This window comes from Lepisma saccharinum, chromosome 20 (assembly GCF_977018435.1).
Source record: "Lepisma saccharinum chromosome 20, izLepSacc3.1, whole genome shotgun sequence".
NCBI lineage: Eukaryota > Metazoa > Arthropoda > Insecta > Zygentoma > Lepismatidae > Lepisma > Lepisma saccharinum.
This window is the reverse complement of record NC_139248.1, coordinates 29,934,182-29,954,872: the sequence shown is the minus strand read 5'-3', so window position 1 is coordinate 29,954,872 and position 20,691 is coordinate 29,934,182. Positions and strand designations below refer to the sequence as shown.

Genomic DNA, 20,691 nt, shown 5'->3' with positions numbered 1-20,691 from the left:
ACAGTGCAATAAATATATTTTTTTTAATAAATATTTTAAGTTATGCAATAATTTTGGGCACCAGCTAATTATCATGGCGTTATATTCGTATCCATGTCTGAGACTAGTCTTTATATATACACAGCCAACTCACTCTTGCAATGTAATATCTGATGCAATATAATGCAAACAGCTGTGGAAGGTTCTCGACTCTTCGAAAAACAGGACGTACACATCAGAGTTATTCAGAAGATAGGGTCGACCCCCTTGTCGATTTTGGTGATGTAGAGTACGGGTACGAAATTTGGAGGTCAAGGGTGGGCCAATTGCCAAAAATACAAATTTTTTTTTCATCGTCCAAGGAATGATCGTAGAGACATGCATTAGCATTGTTTCTGTCCTCTCATACCAAAATTGATATGGGTCGCATCTCTGAAAATTTTACAAGTCCAGCGTTAAAAATTGTAAATATCTCGAAAATGGTGAGAGATAGCGTGAAAATAAATAAAAAATCTCCCGCGTTGACCCCCCCTTGTCGATTTTGGTGATGTAGAGTACGGGTAACAAGTTTGGTGGTCCTGAGTTCAAGGGTGCCGAAATTTTTTTTTTTCATCGTCCAAGGAATGATTGTAGAGACATGCATTAGCATTGTTTCTGTCGTCTCATACCAAAATTGATATGGGTCGCCTCTGAAAATTTTCCAAGTTCAGAGCTAAAATTGCGAATATCTCGAAAACGGTGAGAGATAGTGGAAAAATAAGTCGAAAAATCTCCCCCGTTGACCCTCTTGTCGATTTTGGTGATGTAGAGTACATGTACCAAGTTTGGTGATCCTAAAAGTTCAAGGGTTGGCCAATTGCCGATTTTTTTTTTTTTTAAACTTTCAATAGGATCATCGTAGAGACATGAGGTTTTTTGCATTAGCATCGGCTCGATGTTCTCCTAACAAAATAAACATAGGTTATCATGGTTGACCCCTCTGTCGAAAATTTTCCAAGTCCAGCAAATATCTTGAAAATGGTGAGAGATAGAGAAAAAATAAATCGAAAAATCTCCCCAAACACCACCCTTTGTCGATTTTGAGGATGTAGAGTATGTATGCCAAGTTTTGGTGGTCCTGAGTTCAAAGGTAAGGGGTGTTTGCACAACCCCCAAAACTTTGATCACTCGTAACTTCCGAACATGTAGTTGTAGAGAGGTCGGGTTTAGTGTGTTGGTCGAGTCTCGATGTCCTCCCATACCAAAATTAGTATAGGAAAACCATTTTTTTTTTTTTTATCAATCAAAAATTTTCCAAGTCCTGCCTCTCTGTCAACAGGTGGTGAGGGGATACCTCTCTTTTGCACCATTTTCGAGATTTGGGCCAGGGGGATTCGGTAACTCGTAAAATCCCGTAGACGACACTTAGGTTAATTTAGATCGAGAAACAAAAAAAAAAAAAAATGATCAGTGAGTAGGTTAAGTTATATCACGTAAGATCGTGGTGCGAAAATTTAGTTGCACCGCACCAAAATAAATCATCATGAAAGGCTACGACACTTAAGTTAATTTAGACCGAGAAAAAAAAAATCGGTGAATAGGTTAAGTTATATCACGTGGCATGAAAATTGCACAAAAAAAAATAATCATGAAAGGCTATCACTGAGGTTAAATCGTAAAAAAAAAAAAGAGCTCATCCTTTTTGTGGCGTTGAAGCACTCAATATACACTACTTGTTACGGTGGTGATATGATGGAACTGCTAAAGGGGTACTTGCAAAGAACACCCATACCTAACCCAGGATTCGAACCCTGGACTGCTAACATCATAGCATGCTGTGATGACTACTCCACCATTGAGAGCTCACATACACTGTGATGCAATTGAAAGCAATATATAGTAACATGCAACTCTTCATTTAACAGGAAACTGAAAGAAATAGAAGATGAAATTCTTGAAGTACTTTCCACATCAGAAGGCAATATTTTGGAAGACGAAAAAGCCATCAAGATTTTAAGTTCTTCCAAAATTCTATCAAATGATATTTCCAAGAAACAGGCAGAAGCTGAATCCACTGAAAAGTCTATAGATGCTGCCCGTCTTCAGTTTTCTCCGATAGCATCATACTCGGCTGTGCTGTTCTTCTGCATAGCAACCCTGGCCAATGTGGATCCCATGTACCAATACTCTCTGGATTGGTTCATCAATTTGTTCAACTCCAGCCTTGACAATTCAGAACAGAACCAGAACATTAAGGAGAGAATTGAAATATTAAGACAGCACTTTACATACTCTTTGTATGTAAATGTTTGCAGGAGCTTGTTTGAAAAGGTAAGTGGTGTTCTGAACAGTTGGGATCTCATATACGGAAGGGCATATCCCACCATAGACATGCTGAAGGGGAAGTTAGGGGGGGGGGTGCTTAGAACACCCTCTGCTTTGGACTTTATTTTGCTGAAGAAAATTGGATAATATAATTATTTTGTCTCATATTCCTATTCATAATGAAAATTATATTAAAGAGGAAATAAAAAGTAGGCTTAATTCAGGAAATGCATGTTACTCCTCTCTTCATAAACTTTTGTCTTCTCGTTTAATATCTAAGAAACTAAAAGTTAAAATATACAAAACAGTAATTTTGCCTGTAGTATTATATGGGTGTTAAACTTGGTCACTTACATTGAAAGAGGAACATAAATTGAGAGTATTTGAAAATAAGATCCTTAGGAAAATCTTTGGACCTAAAAGGGATGAGGAGACAGGTGAGTGGAGAAGGTTACATAATTTAGAACTACATAATTTGTATTCATGTCCAGATATTATTAGAATAATTAAATCAAGAAGACTTAGGTTGGCAGGCCATGTGGCACGAATGGGAGAGGAAAGAGTAGTTTACAGGATTCTTGTTGGGAAACCAGATGGTAAGAGACCTGTAGGAAGGCCAAGACGAAGATGGAGGGACAGTTGAGATGGACCTAAAGGAAATCGGTAGGGATGGAAAAGAGAATATAGATCTCAAGACAGGGACAGATGGAAGGCCTGTGTTGCTGCAGTCATGAACCTTCAGGTTTAAGAAGGCTAGAGAGTTAGTTAGTTAGTTAGTTATTCCTATTCATAATTGCACAAAAATGGTATTCAGCAGCCGATCCCCCACCAACTGCCTTTATTAAAATAATTGTGTTGCATCTACGCATCTGGAAAACCTGGAAAACAGGGAAATGTCAGGAAATTTTGCTTGTCAGGGAAATGTGAGGGAATTTTGCAGATCGTCTGGAATTTACATGCATTTTGGAGTCTGCAAGAGAAAAAGTTGCAAAAATGAACAAGCAGTTCACTTTCACTTCTGGACTCAGTTCAGTTCTTGTGGTTCCACTCCCAAAAAAGATTCAGTTTAAAAGCTTGTTTCTTTCATTCTTATGATTTTTGTAATAATTTTTCACTTTTATAATACTACATATTAGAAAGAATATCAAAGTAAAACTTGCAGTTCAGATATATGATTGATAACGAAAGTACATTGACAATATGAATAGGATCATAATTTTGTTAAAAACACTAAAAAAACACACAAACAGCACGATAAAAAACACTTTAGCAATTCTGTCGAGCTTGAATACAATGACATCTTTCGGCAGTCACAGTGAGTAGTGGTACTTCAACCGCATCCCTTCTGTTGCCCATCGACCAGCCCTGATGGTGATCCCATGAAGACGTCGAAAGCTCGGCAGTACTGCTAAAGTGTTTTTTATGGTGCTGTTTGTGTGTTTTTTAGTGTTTTTAACAAATATGTTGCTGGAATGTGACATAAAAATTTTTCTACTGTCATATGATCACAATTATCGGAAAGGTTGGTGAAGTTGAGATTATTGTCCATTATTTTATAGATCTTAGTCTTGTTGGCATTTCCTATAGAATTCCTATATGCAACAAATATTTCTCCAGATGTGCACTTATAAATGTAAGCAAAAAAGTAGCATTTTCTAAGACATTATAAATCTGCCAGAAAATGAAAAAAGTATGGTTTATGAACTTTTTCTGTTGTTTTTATATTGTGGAGATCTGTTAATGGTGAAATAATGTACGTACCTCTGTTACCTCAGCCTGAAGGATAGATGCACATGATTGTAGCACCCAGTGCATTTGATGCCGATTGTAATTTTACATTTTACTCTTTTAATTTTCACGTGTTCCTGCGAATATTCATAATAATTAACGGTTTATATAATTAATTGAAAATCACAAGGTTCAAAAGCAAAAATCGTGATGATAAACATGTCTGGCAAAATTTAATGTTTGGCCTGGAAAACCTGGAAATGTCAGGGAATTTCATAAACAAAAAATCGTAGCAACCCTAATATATATATGCATTTGAGATACTTAAACATAAAATTCAAATGCGAAATATTCCAGATTAGAGGATAAAAACGTTTCAACACTCTTTTTACCAGTGATCTGTCAATAGATTTGAAATAGAGAAATAGAGAATTAATAACTAACTCCCTAGCCTTCTTAAACCCGAAGGTTCATGGCTGCAGCAACACAGGCCTTCCATCTTTCCCTATCTTGAGCAAGTTCTATATACTCTTTTCCATCCCTACCGATTTCCCTTAGGTCCATCTCAACGTTGTCCCTCCATCTTCGCCTTGGCCTTCCTACAGGTCTCTTACCATCAGGTTTCCCAACAAGAATCCTGTAAACTCCTCTTTCCTCTCCCATTCGTGCCACATGGCCTGCCCACCTAAGTCTTCTTGATTTAATTATTCTAATAATATCTGGACATGAATACAAATTATGTAGTTCTAAATTATGTAACCTTCTCCACTCACCTGTCTCCTCATCCCTTTTAGGTCCAAAGATTTTCCTAAGGATCTTATTTTCAAATACTCTCAATTTATGGTCCTCTTTCAATGTAAGGGACCAAGTTTCACATCCATATAATACTACAGGCAAAATTACGGTTTTGTAAATTTTAACTTTTAGTTTCTTAGATATTAAACGAGAAGACAAAAGTTTATGAAGAGAGAAGTAACATGCATTTCCTGAATTAAGCCTACTTTTTATTTCCTCTTTAATATAATTTTCAATTGTTAATATTACTCCTAAGTATTTGAATTTGGAAACTGGTTCAAACGAGTTGTTATCAATAATTAGATTTTGATTATTACCTAACACTTGGTTTCGGCCTGTAAGCATATATTTAGTTTTCTCTTTGTTAACTTCCAAACCTATCTATTTAGCAGTTTTGAAAAATATTTTAGCATTATTCTTAATTGTATTCACATCATCCCCCAGTAAGTCTACATCATCTGCATATGCTAACAACTGAGTCACACCATTTAATTTTAGCCCTTCTTTAGTTTCTTTTACCTTCCTAACAGCATATTCTAAGGCAAAATTAAAGAGCAATGGAGATAATGCATCTCCTTGTTTTAACCCATCATGAATTGTAAATTTGTCAGACATATTAATACCCACACGAATTTTACTTTCTGTTTTCCTAGTGTATATTTTTATCATTCTAACAAGCTTCTTAGGTATTCCAAACTCTACTAATATATTATATAATTTATCTCTTTTGACCGAATCATATGCTTTTTTGAAATCAATGAATAGCTGATGGACATTTTGATTATATTCCCACTTTTTTTCAAGTGTCTGTCTGATGTGAAAAATTTGATCTGTAGTTGATCTGTTACGTTTAAATCCACATTGATAATCACCTACAATTTCATTAGCATATGGGGTTAGTCTTGTTAAAAGAATGTTAGATAATATTTTATATGTTGTTGAGAGTAGAGAAATTCCACGGTAATTATTGCAGTTCATTTTATCACCTTTTTTAAACACAGGAACAATTATGAATTCTTTCCACTGTTGAGGGATTTCTTCTTTATTCCATATTAAACAAATTAATTTATGAATTTGACATATTAATGAATTTCCACCATATTTAATTAACTCAGCTGGTATTAAATCAATGCCAGGTGCTTTGTTATTCTTTAGCCTTTTAATAGCATCTTTAACTTCAGTCAAGTTAGGTTCTGGAACTAAAGGTTCTGCTGTGTGGACTTAATTTACTTCTGATTTATCTCCTACATGGACATTTAAAAGGTCATTAAAGTAGTTCTTCCATCTATTTAGAATATCGCTTGGGTCAGCTAGAAAATCACCGTCCTTATCTTTTATCAAGTTTACTTTAGGTTGCCACCCCTTTCTAAACTCATTTACACCTTTATATAAATCTCTGATATTTTTATTTTTGCTGTTTGTTTCAATTTCGTTAATTTTGCTTTTCAAGTAATCTCTTTTTTTACTTCTAAACGTGCGGTTAACTTCTCACTTTATTCTATTATAATTGTTTAGATTTGTATCATCAGAGTTATTTAACCACCTAAGTCTAGCCTGATTTCTTATTTCTATTAGATTATGACATTCATTATCAAACCATGGCTTACTTTTTCTCGGTTTATGGTATCCTATACTTTCTTTAGCTGCTAATTCTATTGCATTACGTATGTGCTCCCAATTCTTATTTACGTCTGTTTCATTTATATTTTCATCATCATTTAAATCCTGCAAAACATCAAATCTATTTGTCAATTTAATCTGGTAATCTTTCTTAATTCTTTCATCAGTAAACTTTCCTGTATCAAATTATTATTAGAGAATTAATGCTAAGTCCAATTAGCTAAGTCCTAAACAACTTGGAGGCTACTTCTTGAAGCATTGACTGACTTGTGATTTGCATTATTATTCTCATAAATATGAATCTTGTACACAAGATGCTGCATGAGAATTCTTAATTGTATATTTTGGGTTAACCATAGATTTATTGGAAAATAATAACTAATTGCTACATAACGTTCACAATACTTTTCTTAATTTTTTCATAGGATAAACTACTCTTTTCCTTCTTGTTATGGGTGGATTTGAAAAGGAAGAAGAATGATATATCTGAGGAACAATTAATGTTTCTGTTGACTGGCGGTGTTGCTCTGGACAATCCACATCACAATCCAACTTTGTGGCTTCCTAACCAATCTTGGGATGAACTTTGTCTTCTTGACAATTTACAAACGTATCAGGTAATGTAATTTTATATTATTTAGCATCATTAGCATTAAATTGATTGATTGTTTGATGGTTTGATTTTTTTATCCAAAGACTACAGTTTTGTGCAAGGAGCTACATCATTGATACAGGGTAAGAGAGAATCTAATAAATTTATGATAAGCACTATGTGTAAATATTAGGGATGGGACCGATTAATTGGTACTCTATCGGCATCGGCCAATTGGTTTATCGGTAAAATTACCGATTATTTTACCGATCCGATACATCGATAAATATCTTATAATTTAGTGCAAAATTCTGCTATTTTGTTGTAATTTTTATACATAATCTCCATGTCCTACTTTTTAAAAAAGTAAATGTCTAAATATTCAACTTCTTTTGCATTGCAATCACCTCGAAACACACATTTATTAAGGAGATCAATACACATTTCAGATTCTTCAAGGACCATTTCTAATTTTGTACCGGATCGGTAGAATATCGGTTGTCGGTATCGGCAAATTTTATATCACTACTTTATCGGTATCTGCCAAAATTTCATATCAGCCCATCCCTAATAAATATTATTTTGTTTTATTTTTTATTATTAGTGGAGGTCGTAAATATAAATATCTATTGTTCGTAAAGGAACCTCTCATCAAACTGGATTATTTTGCCATGTACTGACACCTTTCCAAACTACTATCTGACAATTCCAGCTATTTCATAACTGTTTTTAACCTATGTACAGACTTTCCACGGTAGTCTAGTCGGTAAGGCATCGGGCTGCCATGCAGGAGACCCCAAGTTTGATTCCTGGGATGGGTGATCTAAGGTTAGAATTTTTCCGGCCTTGTCCCCACATAAAGTGGCTCTGTGGCTCACTCAGCCTAAAATCATCATCTCCAAGATGGACGAGATCAAGAATATATGAGGCGCTATCCCCATATCTCCTGAATGTGCCTAACCGACTTTGCTTCATATTATTATTATTAGCAATGCTCTTGTAGGCCCAACTTGTGTGCATGTAATTAAAAGTTCAGTTTGAGTACACTCAGCCTATTGTTATTTTGAAATACTAGAGATCGGACAAATTATTCGGTATCAGCTGATAATTTTACCTGTCTGATATATCTATAAATAAGTTGTAATTTTGTACATAATTCTTCCATTTTCCTATTGGGTCATTCCATGCCAAATCATCACAGTTCCCAAATTCATAAGCTATGAATTTGGTCCAGGGACTTTAGGATGTAAATCACATAGTTCGTTACATATTTGCTGTTATTTGTGTCAAACCATCTTTTATGTCAATTCTAATAATTAAGAAAATAATTAGTGCTTTCTAATTCAGTTAGGATTCAAGGTAGCTCCATCAAACAAAAACCATAATTTAGCAAATATTCTGCTCTATTATTTCAGATATCTTCACTTTTTGTGTACAATTCACCGTTTTCTAGATACCTATTATTTGTTTTAAATTTTCAAGGTAATTTTGGCGCCAATTTTTCGCAGTTGGTTTCATTTCTGTTGCAATTAGTTCCAAATGCGACATTATTTTACTAGACTGTAAGGTGTTCACTGAATGTAGCATATACTACTGTCAGATTTTTTTTATTCCTTTTCCCAGAGCCATCCCAAAATGAAACTTACACCAAACAAAGATTACATTTAACTGTATAACATACCCTATTTCCACAAAAATTTGAGATACGTTTATTTAGGTATTCAAGGTCATGTGACCTTGAAATGAAAATTTCAATATTTTCATATGAGACTATTTTTTATGAAAACTATGCTACCTTAGCTTTAAAATAAGCCCAAGATGAAAGTTATACCATATTTAGAAGCATAGTTATGAATTTTTTTTTGTTGACCTTTTAAGCATAAATTTGGCATTTTTTATGAAGTTGACAACCCTGCTGTACGAACATCATGTATCACTGAGGGCTAAAATTTACACATGTGAGTTACTTCATGTCCTCCACCATCCTATGAAAATCTGAGATGCTCGGGTTAAAAACTTAATTTTTTTGTGATGATTTGGCATGGAATGGCCCTATTCTATAATGTTGAAAGGTGTATAGAAAGAAAACCTAGATTTTGTAGCCGACATTTCCTCCTCAACTTCTTTCCAAATATACTCAATGATGATGACACATAGAGTCCAATTTTTTATCTCTGTACATTTTTTTCCCTTTATAACCATATATATATATATATATATATATATATATATATATATATATATATATATATATATATATATATATATATATATATATATATATACCTTGTGTTTTTATCTGAAGATTACCTCAACTGCTTCCAACTGATGCTTTATAAATCTCTTTTATTTCGGGCTAAGCCGTTACCACTTTGAACCAATATCAATTCTGATGCTCATACTCTTTCCAATACTGATATAGGTGCTTGAAAATTGACACAATTAGAAGTTATTCAAAATATTGATGAATATTCAAATGTAAGTATTCCACTGAAGTCATATCTATCAACTTACCAGAATTTTGCTTTAAAATAGTCAAGAATTGTATTGGAATATTAAAAGAACTATCACTTTATCACAATATACATTTCTTCATGTAATACTGATGCAAAATAACTGAAAACTTCGAATTTTGCATAATCCCCAGAATAATTGGACTCCGTGAAAGTGATGTGTGCATTTTTGCAAACCCTCCAAAATACTACTACAGTAAAACCTCATTAATCTGGACCGTGATAAGCCGGACTTTGCTTATTCCAGGCAGGAAGGAGGAAAAAAAAAGCAGAATGCAAGGTTTTAAATGTGGCTAGAAGTCAACAATCACATTCGTCATATTGCTCCATAACGGACTCCATTGTAATGCATTGAAAATCTCAATATGCTGTCCAAGGCAGTAATTTATTTTATTATAAAACATAAACTAAACGTAACATTTCAACCTTCTAGCAGACTCTGCACCAAGTACAAATGTAACAAGATACAAGAACAGGACTGTATATATACACAAACATTACTCCCCTCCAGACTATTAGAAAGTTGTTCTGGAACATTCTAGCAGGTGGCTTTCCCTTGTCAACTGTACTTTCACCTAAAAGGCTAAAACATATTTACTTCCATCTAGAATGTAGTTGGACTCTTTATCTCGTGCTCTTTTTTCTTCATTCTTCTTCCTTCTTCTCTCCTCTTTCTCTCTTGTCCTTTCCACTCTTTCTAACACCTTCTTCCATTCTTTGTTTAACTTCAGTCCCCCATTCTAGTTCATTGTGTCTTCTTCACCTTTCTTCTCTATTTCCTTGGCCTCCTTCCATTTTCTCACTAGTATCTGCTTAGCCTCATCCCACTCCATGTCATGTCCTGTTTCTCTCGTGTGTTTAAAAATCGCATTTCTCTCTCTCTTAAGTCGTACATCATCCCTATGTTGTTTCAACCTGTCTTTCAGCCTCTTTTTCGTTTCTCCTATGTACACACTCTGACATTCTTTACATTTCACTTCGTAGATAATCTCTTCCTCTTCCTCTTCTCTCTTTTCCTTTTTCTTGTTTGCGTTGTTCGCTATTCTTAGGATGCTTCTCCCTCCCTTCCTGTAAGTTTTAATACCCGCTTTCCTAAGCACTTTGCATATCTTTTCTGTGGTCTTCCCCATACTCCTTATTCCAAACCTCCTCTCTTTTTCTTTCTCTTCCAATTCTCCCCTGCCACTTTTCTTCCTTCTTCGGTTTATGTCCAGTCTACCCTCCTTCTCATAGCCATTCTTTTCCAGCTGTTTCCATAGGCTATTTATTTTGCCTTCTTTTTCACATTCTTTCGTGCATATTTTCTTGATTCTGTCCTCCATATTCTTTATAAAATTTATTTTTGTCACCTCACTTACATCACTTCTTTTGTGGCAGAATACCTCTGCTGCACACTTCTTCTGATGCCAAGCAGTTTCAATTTTGTGTCCTCTCTTCCTTTTCATCAATATATCTAGGTAGCTTAACTTGTCTTCTTCTTCTATTTCGAGTTCAAATAATATCCCTCTTTCTTCATCTTGTATTTCTTTGGCAAAAAATGTCGAGCTGCCTCTTCGTTCCCTTCCATATGCCAAAACAATCGTCCACATATCTGCAAAACAGAATTATTTTGTCACCTCCTTTTTCTATCACTTTCTTTTACCATTCATTCATAACCAATTCAGCCAATGCTGGGCTTAGGCTAGAACCTATATTCAGACCTTCACTCATTAACATTATTTTATCCCCCATTATACTGTAACCATTATTCCAAATGGTTTCCAGCATCTTCACTACCCTTTCACTATCCCATTCTCCTATAATTTCTTGTCCTATTCTCTTTTTAACAATGTCCAAAACATGTCCCCTCTTGATGCTCGGGAACATACTTTTCACGTCTAAGCTAAACATTGTCGTCTTCATCTCATTTAACTTAAGTCCTTTTATGAGGTCCACTACTTGTTCACTGTTCTTAACTGCTCTGCTTTCTTGCTGTGTTACTAACACTTCAATAACTTTCTTTAATTTATTTTCCAAGGGTTCCAAAATATTGTTTCTGCAGTCCATTACTGGTCCCAACTTTATCTCCTCTTTGTGTATCTTTGGAAAGCCTTTCAAACTTAGTAGTCTTCCTGTCTCCTTTATGCACTTCTTGAATCCTCTCCTCTTACAGTCTTGTATGACCCTTTCTCTTATAGTTTGTTCTTCTTCTGTTCCACAAATCTCCTCATATCCGTTCTCTTTTAGGTCTTCATACTTCCTCTCGTACCATTCTCTTTCCATCACCACAATTGCTCCTCCTTTATCTGCCTGTTCTATCACCACATCACTTCTTGTCTTGACAAAGAATGGAAGAAGGTGTTAGAAAGAGTGGAAAGGACAAGAGAGAAAGAGGAGAGAAGATGGAAGAAGAATGAAGGAAAAAGAGCGTGAGATAAAGAGTCCAACTACATTCTAGATGGAAGTAAATATGTTTTAGCCTTTTAGGTGAAAGTACAGTTGAGAAGGAAAAGCGATCTGCTAGAATGTTCCAGAACAACTTTCTAATAGTCTGGAGGGGAGTAATGTTTGTGTATATATACAGTCCTGTTCTTGTATCTTGTTACATTTGTACTTGGTGCAGAGTCTGAAGAAGACCTTGCTAGAAGGTTGAAACGTTATATTTAGTTTATGTTTTATAATAAAATAAATTACTGCCTTGGTAAGCATATTGAGATTTTCATATCATGGAAACAAGGCTTAATATTTTGCATTGTATTGCTTTACATTTTACTGTATTGTATAGTGTACTTAGGCCTATGCCTTTAAATACACCATAATAAATGTGTTTTGTTGCTATAAACAGAGTTCTAATGCACTTTCTACTGTTCTTTTAGGTTATTTCAGTTCAACCGGTCAACTTATCCCCCCCATTAGTCCGGATTAATGAGGTTTTACTGTACCTGGGAAAAGTATTGACTGACATAAGTGAATAAATTCAAACTTATACTTCAAAATATTGGTGCTGATCTATCGGTTACTAGTCGCCATATATATTGTTTACGTTCAATCACATTATGTGATAGGTAAATATGAGGCATGTCCCAAAAGTAGCACCCATTTGGTAATAAGAAATGAATCAAAGAAGTTAGTTGAACTTTCTACGTAGGCACCCACGGCATTGATGCACTTAACATACATTGTAAGAAGAAGAAGAAATGGAGTAGGATCACGGCTGTTATCGCTCCGTAAATTTAGTGAAATATTACAGTGTGTGCACGTTATTGAAATGAAATAGTAGTGAGAAACAATGCAGTAAGTACTTAACTTTGTAACTAGATAAAAATATGGGAAGGAAATACGTTCTTTATGTACTTTATTAACTAATTTGTGGTCCTTGCAAATGTAAACAAACAGCATACAAGTCGATTAGTGCACCTATTTTTTATACAGCACGGTTGGAGCTTTGTGTCGGATTTCTCCAAATATGAGTACTTGCTCAGAATGTTTTAAACCTGTATCAAGACAGGATATCTCATCCAAAATACAGTGCAGTGGTTGCTGCAATTGGTATCATATGAAATGTGTGCAGTTAAAGGAAAGTGATGTGGAATATTTAAAATCTGAAAACAGGGAATGGAGATGTACAAAATGCATGAAAGAACGGCACAGTAGTCTACTTCTTGAAAGTGCGGAGGAACCAGCTAAGGTAGTGAATCCATCCCTAACGGACGTATATGAACTGTTACAAGCTCTTACAAATGAAGTTAAAAACTTGAAGCAGCAGCAAGAAGAAACGGAATGTGAACTAGGAAAATCACTAAACCTTGCTCACGAGAAATTAGATGAAAACGCTGAACTAATAAAAAAACAGTCCGAGAGTATAGGTGCATGCTTAGGGCGGATAGAAGTGTTGGAAAGTGAGAATCTGTTATTAAAGAAGCAATTGAAGGAGACACAGCTTCAAGTAGACGATCTGGAACAGTATGGTAGGAGAAATACACTTGAAATATATGGTGTACCAGAAAACTTGAATGAAGATCCCTACGAAATTGTAAAAAAAGTAGGACAAGTACTAGATGTAAAGGTATAAAATGAAATGATTGACATATGTCACAGAATGAAAAAACTTCCGCAACAGAAATCGGCAGGCATTATTGTTAAGTTTGTTAGACATGTAGTTAGAGATAAGATAATTGAAAGACGTAAAGTTAAGAGAAATCTAAATTGTACACATCTGGGCTACACAAATAACGAAGTTGTATATATTAATCAAAGTCTCACTCCCCTCAGGAAGAAAATTTATGGCTATGCCAGGAAAGTTAAAAGAGAGAAAAACTACGCATACTTATGGGTTGATGGTTCAGGGTCTATAAAATTAAGAAAAAGAGAAGTTGATAGAGATATTTTTGTTCTGAAAACAATTGAAGATGTTGATAAGTTAGTATAATTTGAAATGGCTTCACAAAAGGATGTATATGTAATAACTGATGTCATAGATAACTTGAAGCAATAAATGGCTTCGTCTGATATTATGGTTTACTATCAAAATGTGAGGGGTCTCAATACAAAAACTTATGAGTTTTATGTAAATAATATAGCAAGTAGATATGATATTATTGTCTTAACAGAAACATGGTTACATGATGGGGTCCTAAGCAGTGAATTATTTCATGATAATTATAGGGTCTTTCGTCATGATAAAACTGGTAATCATAAAGGAGGTGGTGTTCTTATTGCAGTTAAAAATAAAATACCTTCAGATGTTGTTGAAAAGTAATCTTGATATGTTATGTATTAAAGTCTCTATATGTAACAAATTGTATTATATAATCGGGATCTATATCTCTCCTGCTTCCAAAATTGATATCTATAAATAATTTTACAATTTGTTTGAATGCAAAGAAGAGTTACAAAATAATCTGTTTATAATTGGAGACTTTAATTTACCGTTGATATCTGACTCTTCATACAATCTACAAGAAGGTGGGCCCTGTTATAAATTGTTGCAAAACTTTTTAAGTTTTTATGATTTACATTCAATAAACAATGTTAAGAATGGCAATAACAGAACCTTAGATCTTATACTTACTAATGTGTATAGTAACATTACAGTATCTAGAGATGAATATCCTGTTGTTAAGGAGGATATACATCATCCTGCATTAATTATAAATGTGTCTATGGAAATAAAATTCAAGAGTATTAAAAATAATATCACTCTCAAAAGGAACTTTTGTAAAGCAAACTTTATGCGCTTGTACGAATTATTACGAGGTATAGACTGGGCATATTTATACAAAATGGATAATGTAGAAGAGGCCATAACTTATTTTTATAATGTAATTAATAAGGTATTTGATGAAACTGTTCCATATAAGAAAACTAATATGCACAGCAAATATCCACGATGGTTTACTGTAGAAATTATTAATAAATTAAAACTAAAATAATATCATAGAAAGCGAAAGAAAGATAGTGTAAATAGCGAGGTAGAATATAAAAAGCTTAGAAAAATAACTAAAATATTGATAGATAAAGCATACAAAATCTACATCAAAGAAATAGAACAAAATATACAAAAAGATACCAAAGGATTCTGGGAATTTCTGCAAAGTAAAAGGGGCAAGAGAACCAATTATAATCCTACAATGGTCTTTGGAAATAAATTACTTGAAACGAGTCAACATATTGTTAATGGCTTTGCATCCTATTTTAAATCAGTGTATGTAGATAGTACTGGTGTTTATAATCCATCAGAATATTCTAAAACGGAAGTCCCTTATGAACTATCAATTAGGACAATAACATCTAAAGAATATTTTGAAGCCATAAAAAAAATTGAAACCAAAAAAATCAACTGGGCCGGATGGAATCCCTCCTTACGTATTAAAAGCATGTTCAGAAATATTAGAAAAACCTTTGTGTTCAATATTCAATTTAATAATAAAAAATCAATACTTCCCTAATCTATGGAAATTAACGCAAGTCTGCCCCATTTTAAAATCAGGAGATTCTAGAAATATAGACCCATTGCAATTTTATGTGCACCAGCAAAAGTATTTGAACATATTATATATATGCGAATATTTAATCATGTAAAGAGTTTTATAAGTGAAAGTCAACATGGATTTTTTACTGGTAGATCGACAACAACGAATCTAATTAATTTTGTCCAATATGCACACAACATACTGCATGATCGTTCAAGTATGCATGTAATTTATACTGATTTCTCCAAAGCATTTGATAAAATTAATCATGATGTCTTGTTAAACAAACTTTCAAGCTTTGGGTTGACACATAATTTTTTATCTCTTATTGGGTCGTATTTGAATCATAGGAAACAGTATGGAACATATAAAAATGCTAAGTCATATATGTATACTGCACAGTCAGGGGTACCTCAACAGGGTTGCTACGCGACTGGAAAACCTGGAAAACAGGGAAAAGTCAGGGAATTTTGTTGGTCAGGGAAAAGTCAGGGAATAGTCAGGGAATTTTGCATATTTTCTGGAATTTACGTGCATTTTGGAGTTGCAGGAGAACCAGTTACAAAATGAATGAACTTCCACTTCCGAATTCGGTTCTTGCGATTCCAGTTTCCCCAAAAGATTCAGTTCAGAAACTTGTTCCTCTCATCATTTGACTTCTAGTCTGTTACATACAAAATTATGGTTCCTTTACATTTCGATTCTATATTTATTCACTCTCGGATCTAGGTTCTTGGATCCGTTCATTTTGCGACTCGTTCTTGTGAACCTGTTCAAGACCGGAATTTGGAGAGGCCTGAGACTTTTCCTTAGAGAACAAGCTACTCAAGACGAAACCTACGCACCAGCCATCCTCAGAATTTCTTGCGGAGAAAATGTTGCTTTAGCTTTGTGTGTGGTGATTAAATTTCCTTTCTGCAAGAATACACCCGTTCGGAACCCGTTCTCTTTTGATACGTGAAGCGGAGCAGGTTGGTGTTCGGACAGTTCATTGTTTTTGGATCTGCAATAACTGTATACTCCTTGAACAAAAGACAGTGTAATACTTTCTGCCTTGAAGAGCAGAATTTCACGTAAACTGGCTGTGGTTGACGTCACACTGGACGGGTGCGGATGCCTAGTAAAAACAAAGGGACTCACTACTTCGTCCCCCCTGTGAATTTGAGTCCTTTGTTTGCGACCCGTTCAGAAGCAACTTGATCAACTAGTTCATTTGCTCGTTGTCGTAGTTTTTACATTGCAGAGATGTGTTACACCTGAGAAATTAGTGATTTTATGCAGTATCAGTGACGTCATTATTCGAATATGCATGTGTTTATACCTCTTTATCCGTTCCAGATAGTACAATACGCAGATGATTTCTGGTTTTACTGTACTACAGATGATGCAACCCAAGGCGTAATCAAAATGCAGAGATTAATTAGCACCATTAGAGAATGGTTTCATAATGCAGGATTAACCCTTAGTGAAAATAAATCCAAAATCATTTGTTTTAATAACAAATGCACAGACAGTTATCCCAATAATATTTTACAAATTTCTGACATCCCAGTGAGAGATTCTCACAAATATTTAGGTGTACATTTTGATAGATGTTCTACATGGAATACACACATTTTATATTTATTAAACAAAGGTCAAAAGTTTTTCACATAATTCGTAGCATGACAACAACAAAATGGGGAGGCCACCCAAAAATTTTACTTCTCTTTTATAAAAATTGCTTTCGCTTATTTTTCGACTATGCAGCTTTCAGCTACGGGGGAGCAAAATCCAGTCTACTCAACAAATAGATATATTACAAAGAAAAGCATTGAGATTTTGTCTAGGTCTTACGCAATCAAGCCCCAATGTAATTGTTTATATGGAGAGTAAAGAAACTTCTTTGAGTCACAGGTGCTAATACTTTCACTCTCTTACACCCTTTGATTTATCAACTCGATATTCCATTATATACTCAATGTTCAATCCACTTCAGAGATCTAGGTTTACATACAATGTACAGAGAAAAATGGCCAATGCACGTAATGATTTACACCGATGGTTCTAAGAATAACAATGGTGTAGGATGTGCCTATTACATCCCAGAGAAAAACATTTATCAACAATTTAGATTACCTATAGATTCATCTATATTTACTGCAGAAAGTTACGCCCTATACAAAGCCTTACAATGTGGAATAGCGGAAGATTAAAAAAAAAATCTTCTCCTTACAGATTCTCTGAGTGTTCTTCAAGCATTATCTACATCCTATCCCAAATTATGTCATCAATCATATTTTATTATTTTAATTATTCAACAAATTCAATTTGCTTGCAAAAGAAACATTGACATACAATTCAGTTATGTTAAAGCACCTAATATTAACGTAGGAAATGATCGAGTAGACAGATATGCTAAACAGGCCAGATATTTACAAGGGTCGTTCAAGGTTGACCGGGACTTTTATTTCTAGACAGGAAATATACATACATAGAAACACCAAACTATGTCAGTTTTTCAAAGTATTCCCCCTGAACATCCAGACACCGTTGCCGTCGTTGTGGAAGTTCCTTGATGCCTTTGGCGTAGAAAAAAGTAGGTTGGTGTCGTAACCACTGCAGGACAGAGTTCTTGAGTTCCTCATCTGTCTGGAAGTGCGTCTCGCCCAAATGCTCTTTAAGTGCCCCAAACAAGTGGAAACCACTGAGGCATAAATCTGGACTGTAAGGACGGTGTGGTAAAACCTCCCAGTGCACGCTGCCCAGTGTTGTTTGAGTCAAATGGACCGTGTGGGGCCTGGCATTGTCATGGAGAAGAATGACGTGTTTCGACAACATTCCAGGTCTTTTCTTCCGAACAGACCCACGTACAGCACCGTGAAGCAGTGTTGAGTAATACTTGGCATTAATTGTGGCACCCTTCTCCACAAAATCCACATGGATAACACCTTTCATGTTCCAGAAGACTGTTCCCAAAATCTTACCGGCAGACGGTAGCGCTTTGCTTTTCTTGGGTGGAGGGGAACTTTTATGACACCATTCGTACACTCTTGCCCGTGACAGTGTTTGTTCACCATACTGTGCTTGCAGTCTACGCCAAATTTGAGCAGGTTTCACCTTCTCCTTCACGAGAAATATCATTATACACCGCTGTTCCACAGCAACAGATACACCACTTGCCGCCATCTTTGTTTACACTACTGCGCATGCGCCAAATGTGTCGCAAAGGATCATGGTTACTCGCAAGGAATCATTGTCTGTCCTGCCCTAGTAATGCAGCGCTACATTGATTCATTAATATTTTACGCACGAAAGTCCTGGTCAACCTTGAACGACCCTTGTACAACTCATAAGTTTCAATAGGTTAATGTATACTGATTTATTACCACGAGTGAAAATAAAAATTATGGAACAATGGAACGAATGGTGCAAAGATCAATTTAAGGTTGTGGGCAACACATATAGATGGATTGCAGAATTTAAATCTAAGGTCCCTTGGTTCAATTCATACACACTCCCACGGCAAGTCATAGTTTTTATTAATAGATTAAGAACAGGACATGTACGTTCACCAGCACATTTAGCAAAAATAAAAATTAAAACTCAAGGAAATTGTAAATGTGGCAATAATAATCCCGATGCTCAACATTTAATTCTAGAATGTCCAATTTTTTCAGATCAACAAATCATACTCTACAAAGGTTTACAACGATTAAAAATTCCATTTCCAATATCACTCTCATCCATTTTAACAGATTTATCCCCTTCATTAATATGGTTGCTATAAGCATATTCTCGGAAATGTAAACTCGAAATATAAAGTGATTTTTATATATACATATATATATTTTAAAAAAATAAGAAGAAGAAACAGCAAAAGGACAACAAAGTGAATTATTTATAATTGTTTTATATTTGTGATTATGATTAATTTATGAAACTAACTATAAACTTGAGAAGAAAACATTAAAACAAATACAAAACAATAACGATGTCCAAAGTCGACAAGATAATGTTGACAGGGACAAAAAAGAAGAAGAAGAAGAAGAATGCACGTGTTTTGTGCATGTAGAACGAATTTATTTTTTAAAAACTGGTGCGAAATAGAGGAATTAAACGTATGCTGGTCACACATCGTTGTTAGATTAGAAATGTTGGTTTGATGCCGATAGTAATTTTACATATTTTTTGCGTGTAGAATGAAATTATGCTGAAAAGTGGTGAAAATGGGCCCAAGTTCCTTTTGTTTTATTAAGATTTCATCATACTACAAATGCAACTTTTACATGGTTCGATTTCGATTTAGTATGTCTATTAACGCATACTGCAGAGTTTTAGCGATTACTTAAGATTTTGTCAATATATGCTTTTGTGGTTAGGTTAGGAAGGTCAGGTTTGGTTGTCTTAGAATTAAAATAAAGACCCTGAATGCACTCTACTAAGGTTCCGATTTATTTCTACATTCATTCCCAGTAGTTTACGATACTTACTGTCGCTTGTCAACCGGAGAATACCTTGTCCGTGGGAAGTGTGTAAGGTCATTTTGAAGTTTTCTTTTCAACATAAATAACTTTCTTCGAATCCAAACAGTGCTCATTATTTTAAGGAAGGTTCAAATTTTGTGTCACAATGGTATGATAATTAGTCTTCCTGCTAGGAAAATTTGAAAAATTATAAGACATTCGGAACTGTTACCTTTTAATAGACAGATTTCGATGTTTTCCGTAATATAAAATTGATTCCAGCATGTGGAAAACTCAAATAATGGAGATATTTGATTCCGAAGTATGGCCCGCCTATATATTTTTTTTAGGTGTATGGTGGTTCACCAGCTCCATTCACGTTCTGAATTTCCGAAATATGTACTATTTTCAATGAATTAAAAAATATAATCATTAAACTTATTGCATATTTTCTAAAGGTACATGACCTAATTTTCTGTTGTTTCTCATTTGTATTGATATAATTGAGGTTATGTTGTATGCAGGTTACATTGTACAGCTTTGATATATGACACATTTTTTTATTAATTTTTTTACACCACTTTAATTATAATGACTTAGTGAAAATGCGGAAGTACAATAGTTTTTATTTTTTCATTGAATAGCATCGTATTAATCACTTGGTAAATTTTCAGCTAATAAAAAAAGGTAAAAAAGAAGGTAAAGTGCTCCCCTGTGCTTAGCACCATGCCATGAAGGCGTATAGGGGGTGTGGGGGTAACGCC

The 20,691-nt window shown here is 34.6% G+C and overlaps 1 protein-coding gene across 1 annotated transcript in view; it reads left to right on the top strand.

The window, feature by feature from the left end:
• Dhc36C (Dynein heavy chain at 36C) overlaps positions 1–20,691 on the top strand; it is a 369,284-nt gene that overhangs the window by 299,366 nt on the left and 49,227 nt on the right. Inside the window, exons 50-51 of the mRNA XM_083142304.1 lie at positions 1,884–2,289; positions 6,852–7,043. Coding sequence (XP_082998430.1) covers positions 1,884–2,289; positions 6,852–7,043 — 598 coding nt within the window. The remainder of the gene's footprint in view (positions 1–1,883; positions 2,290–6,851; positions 7,044–20,691) is intronic.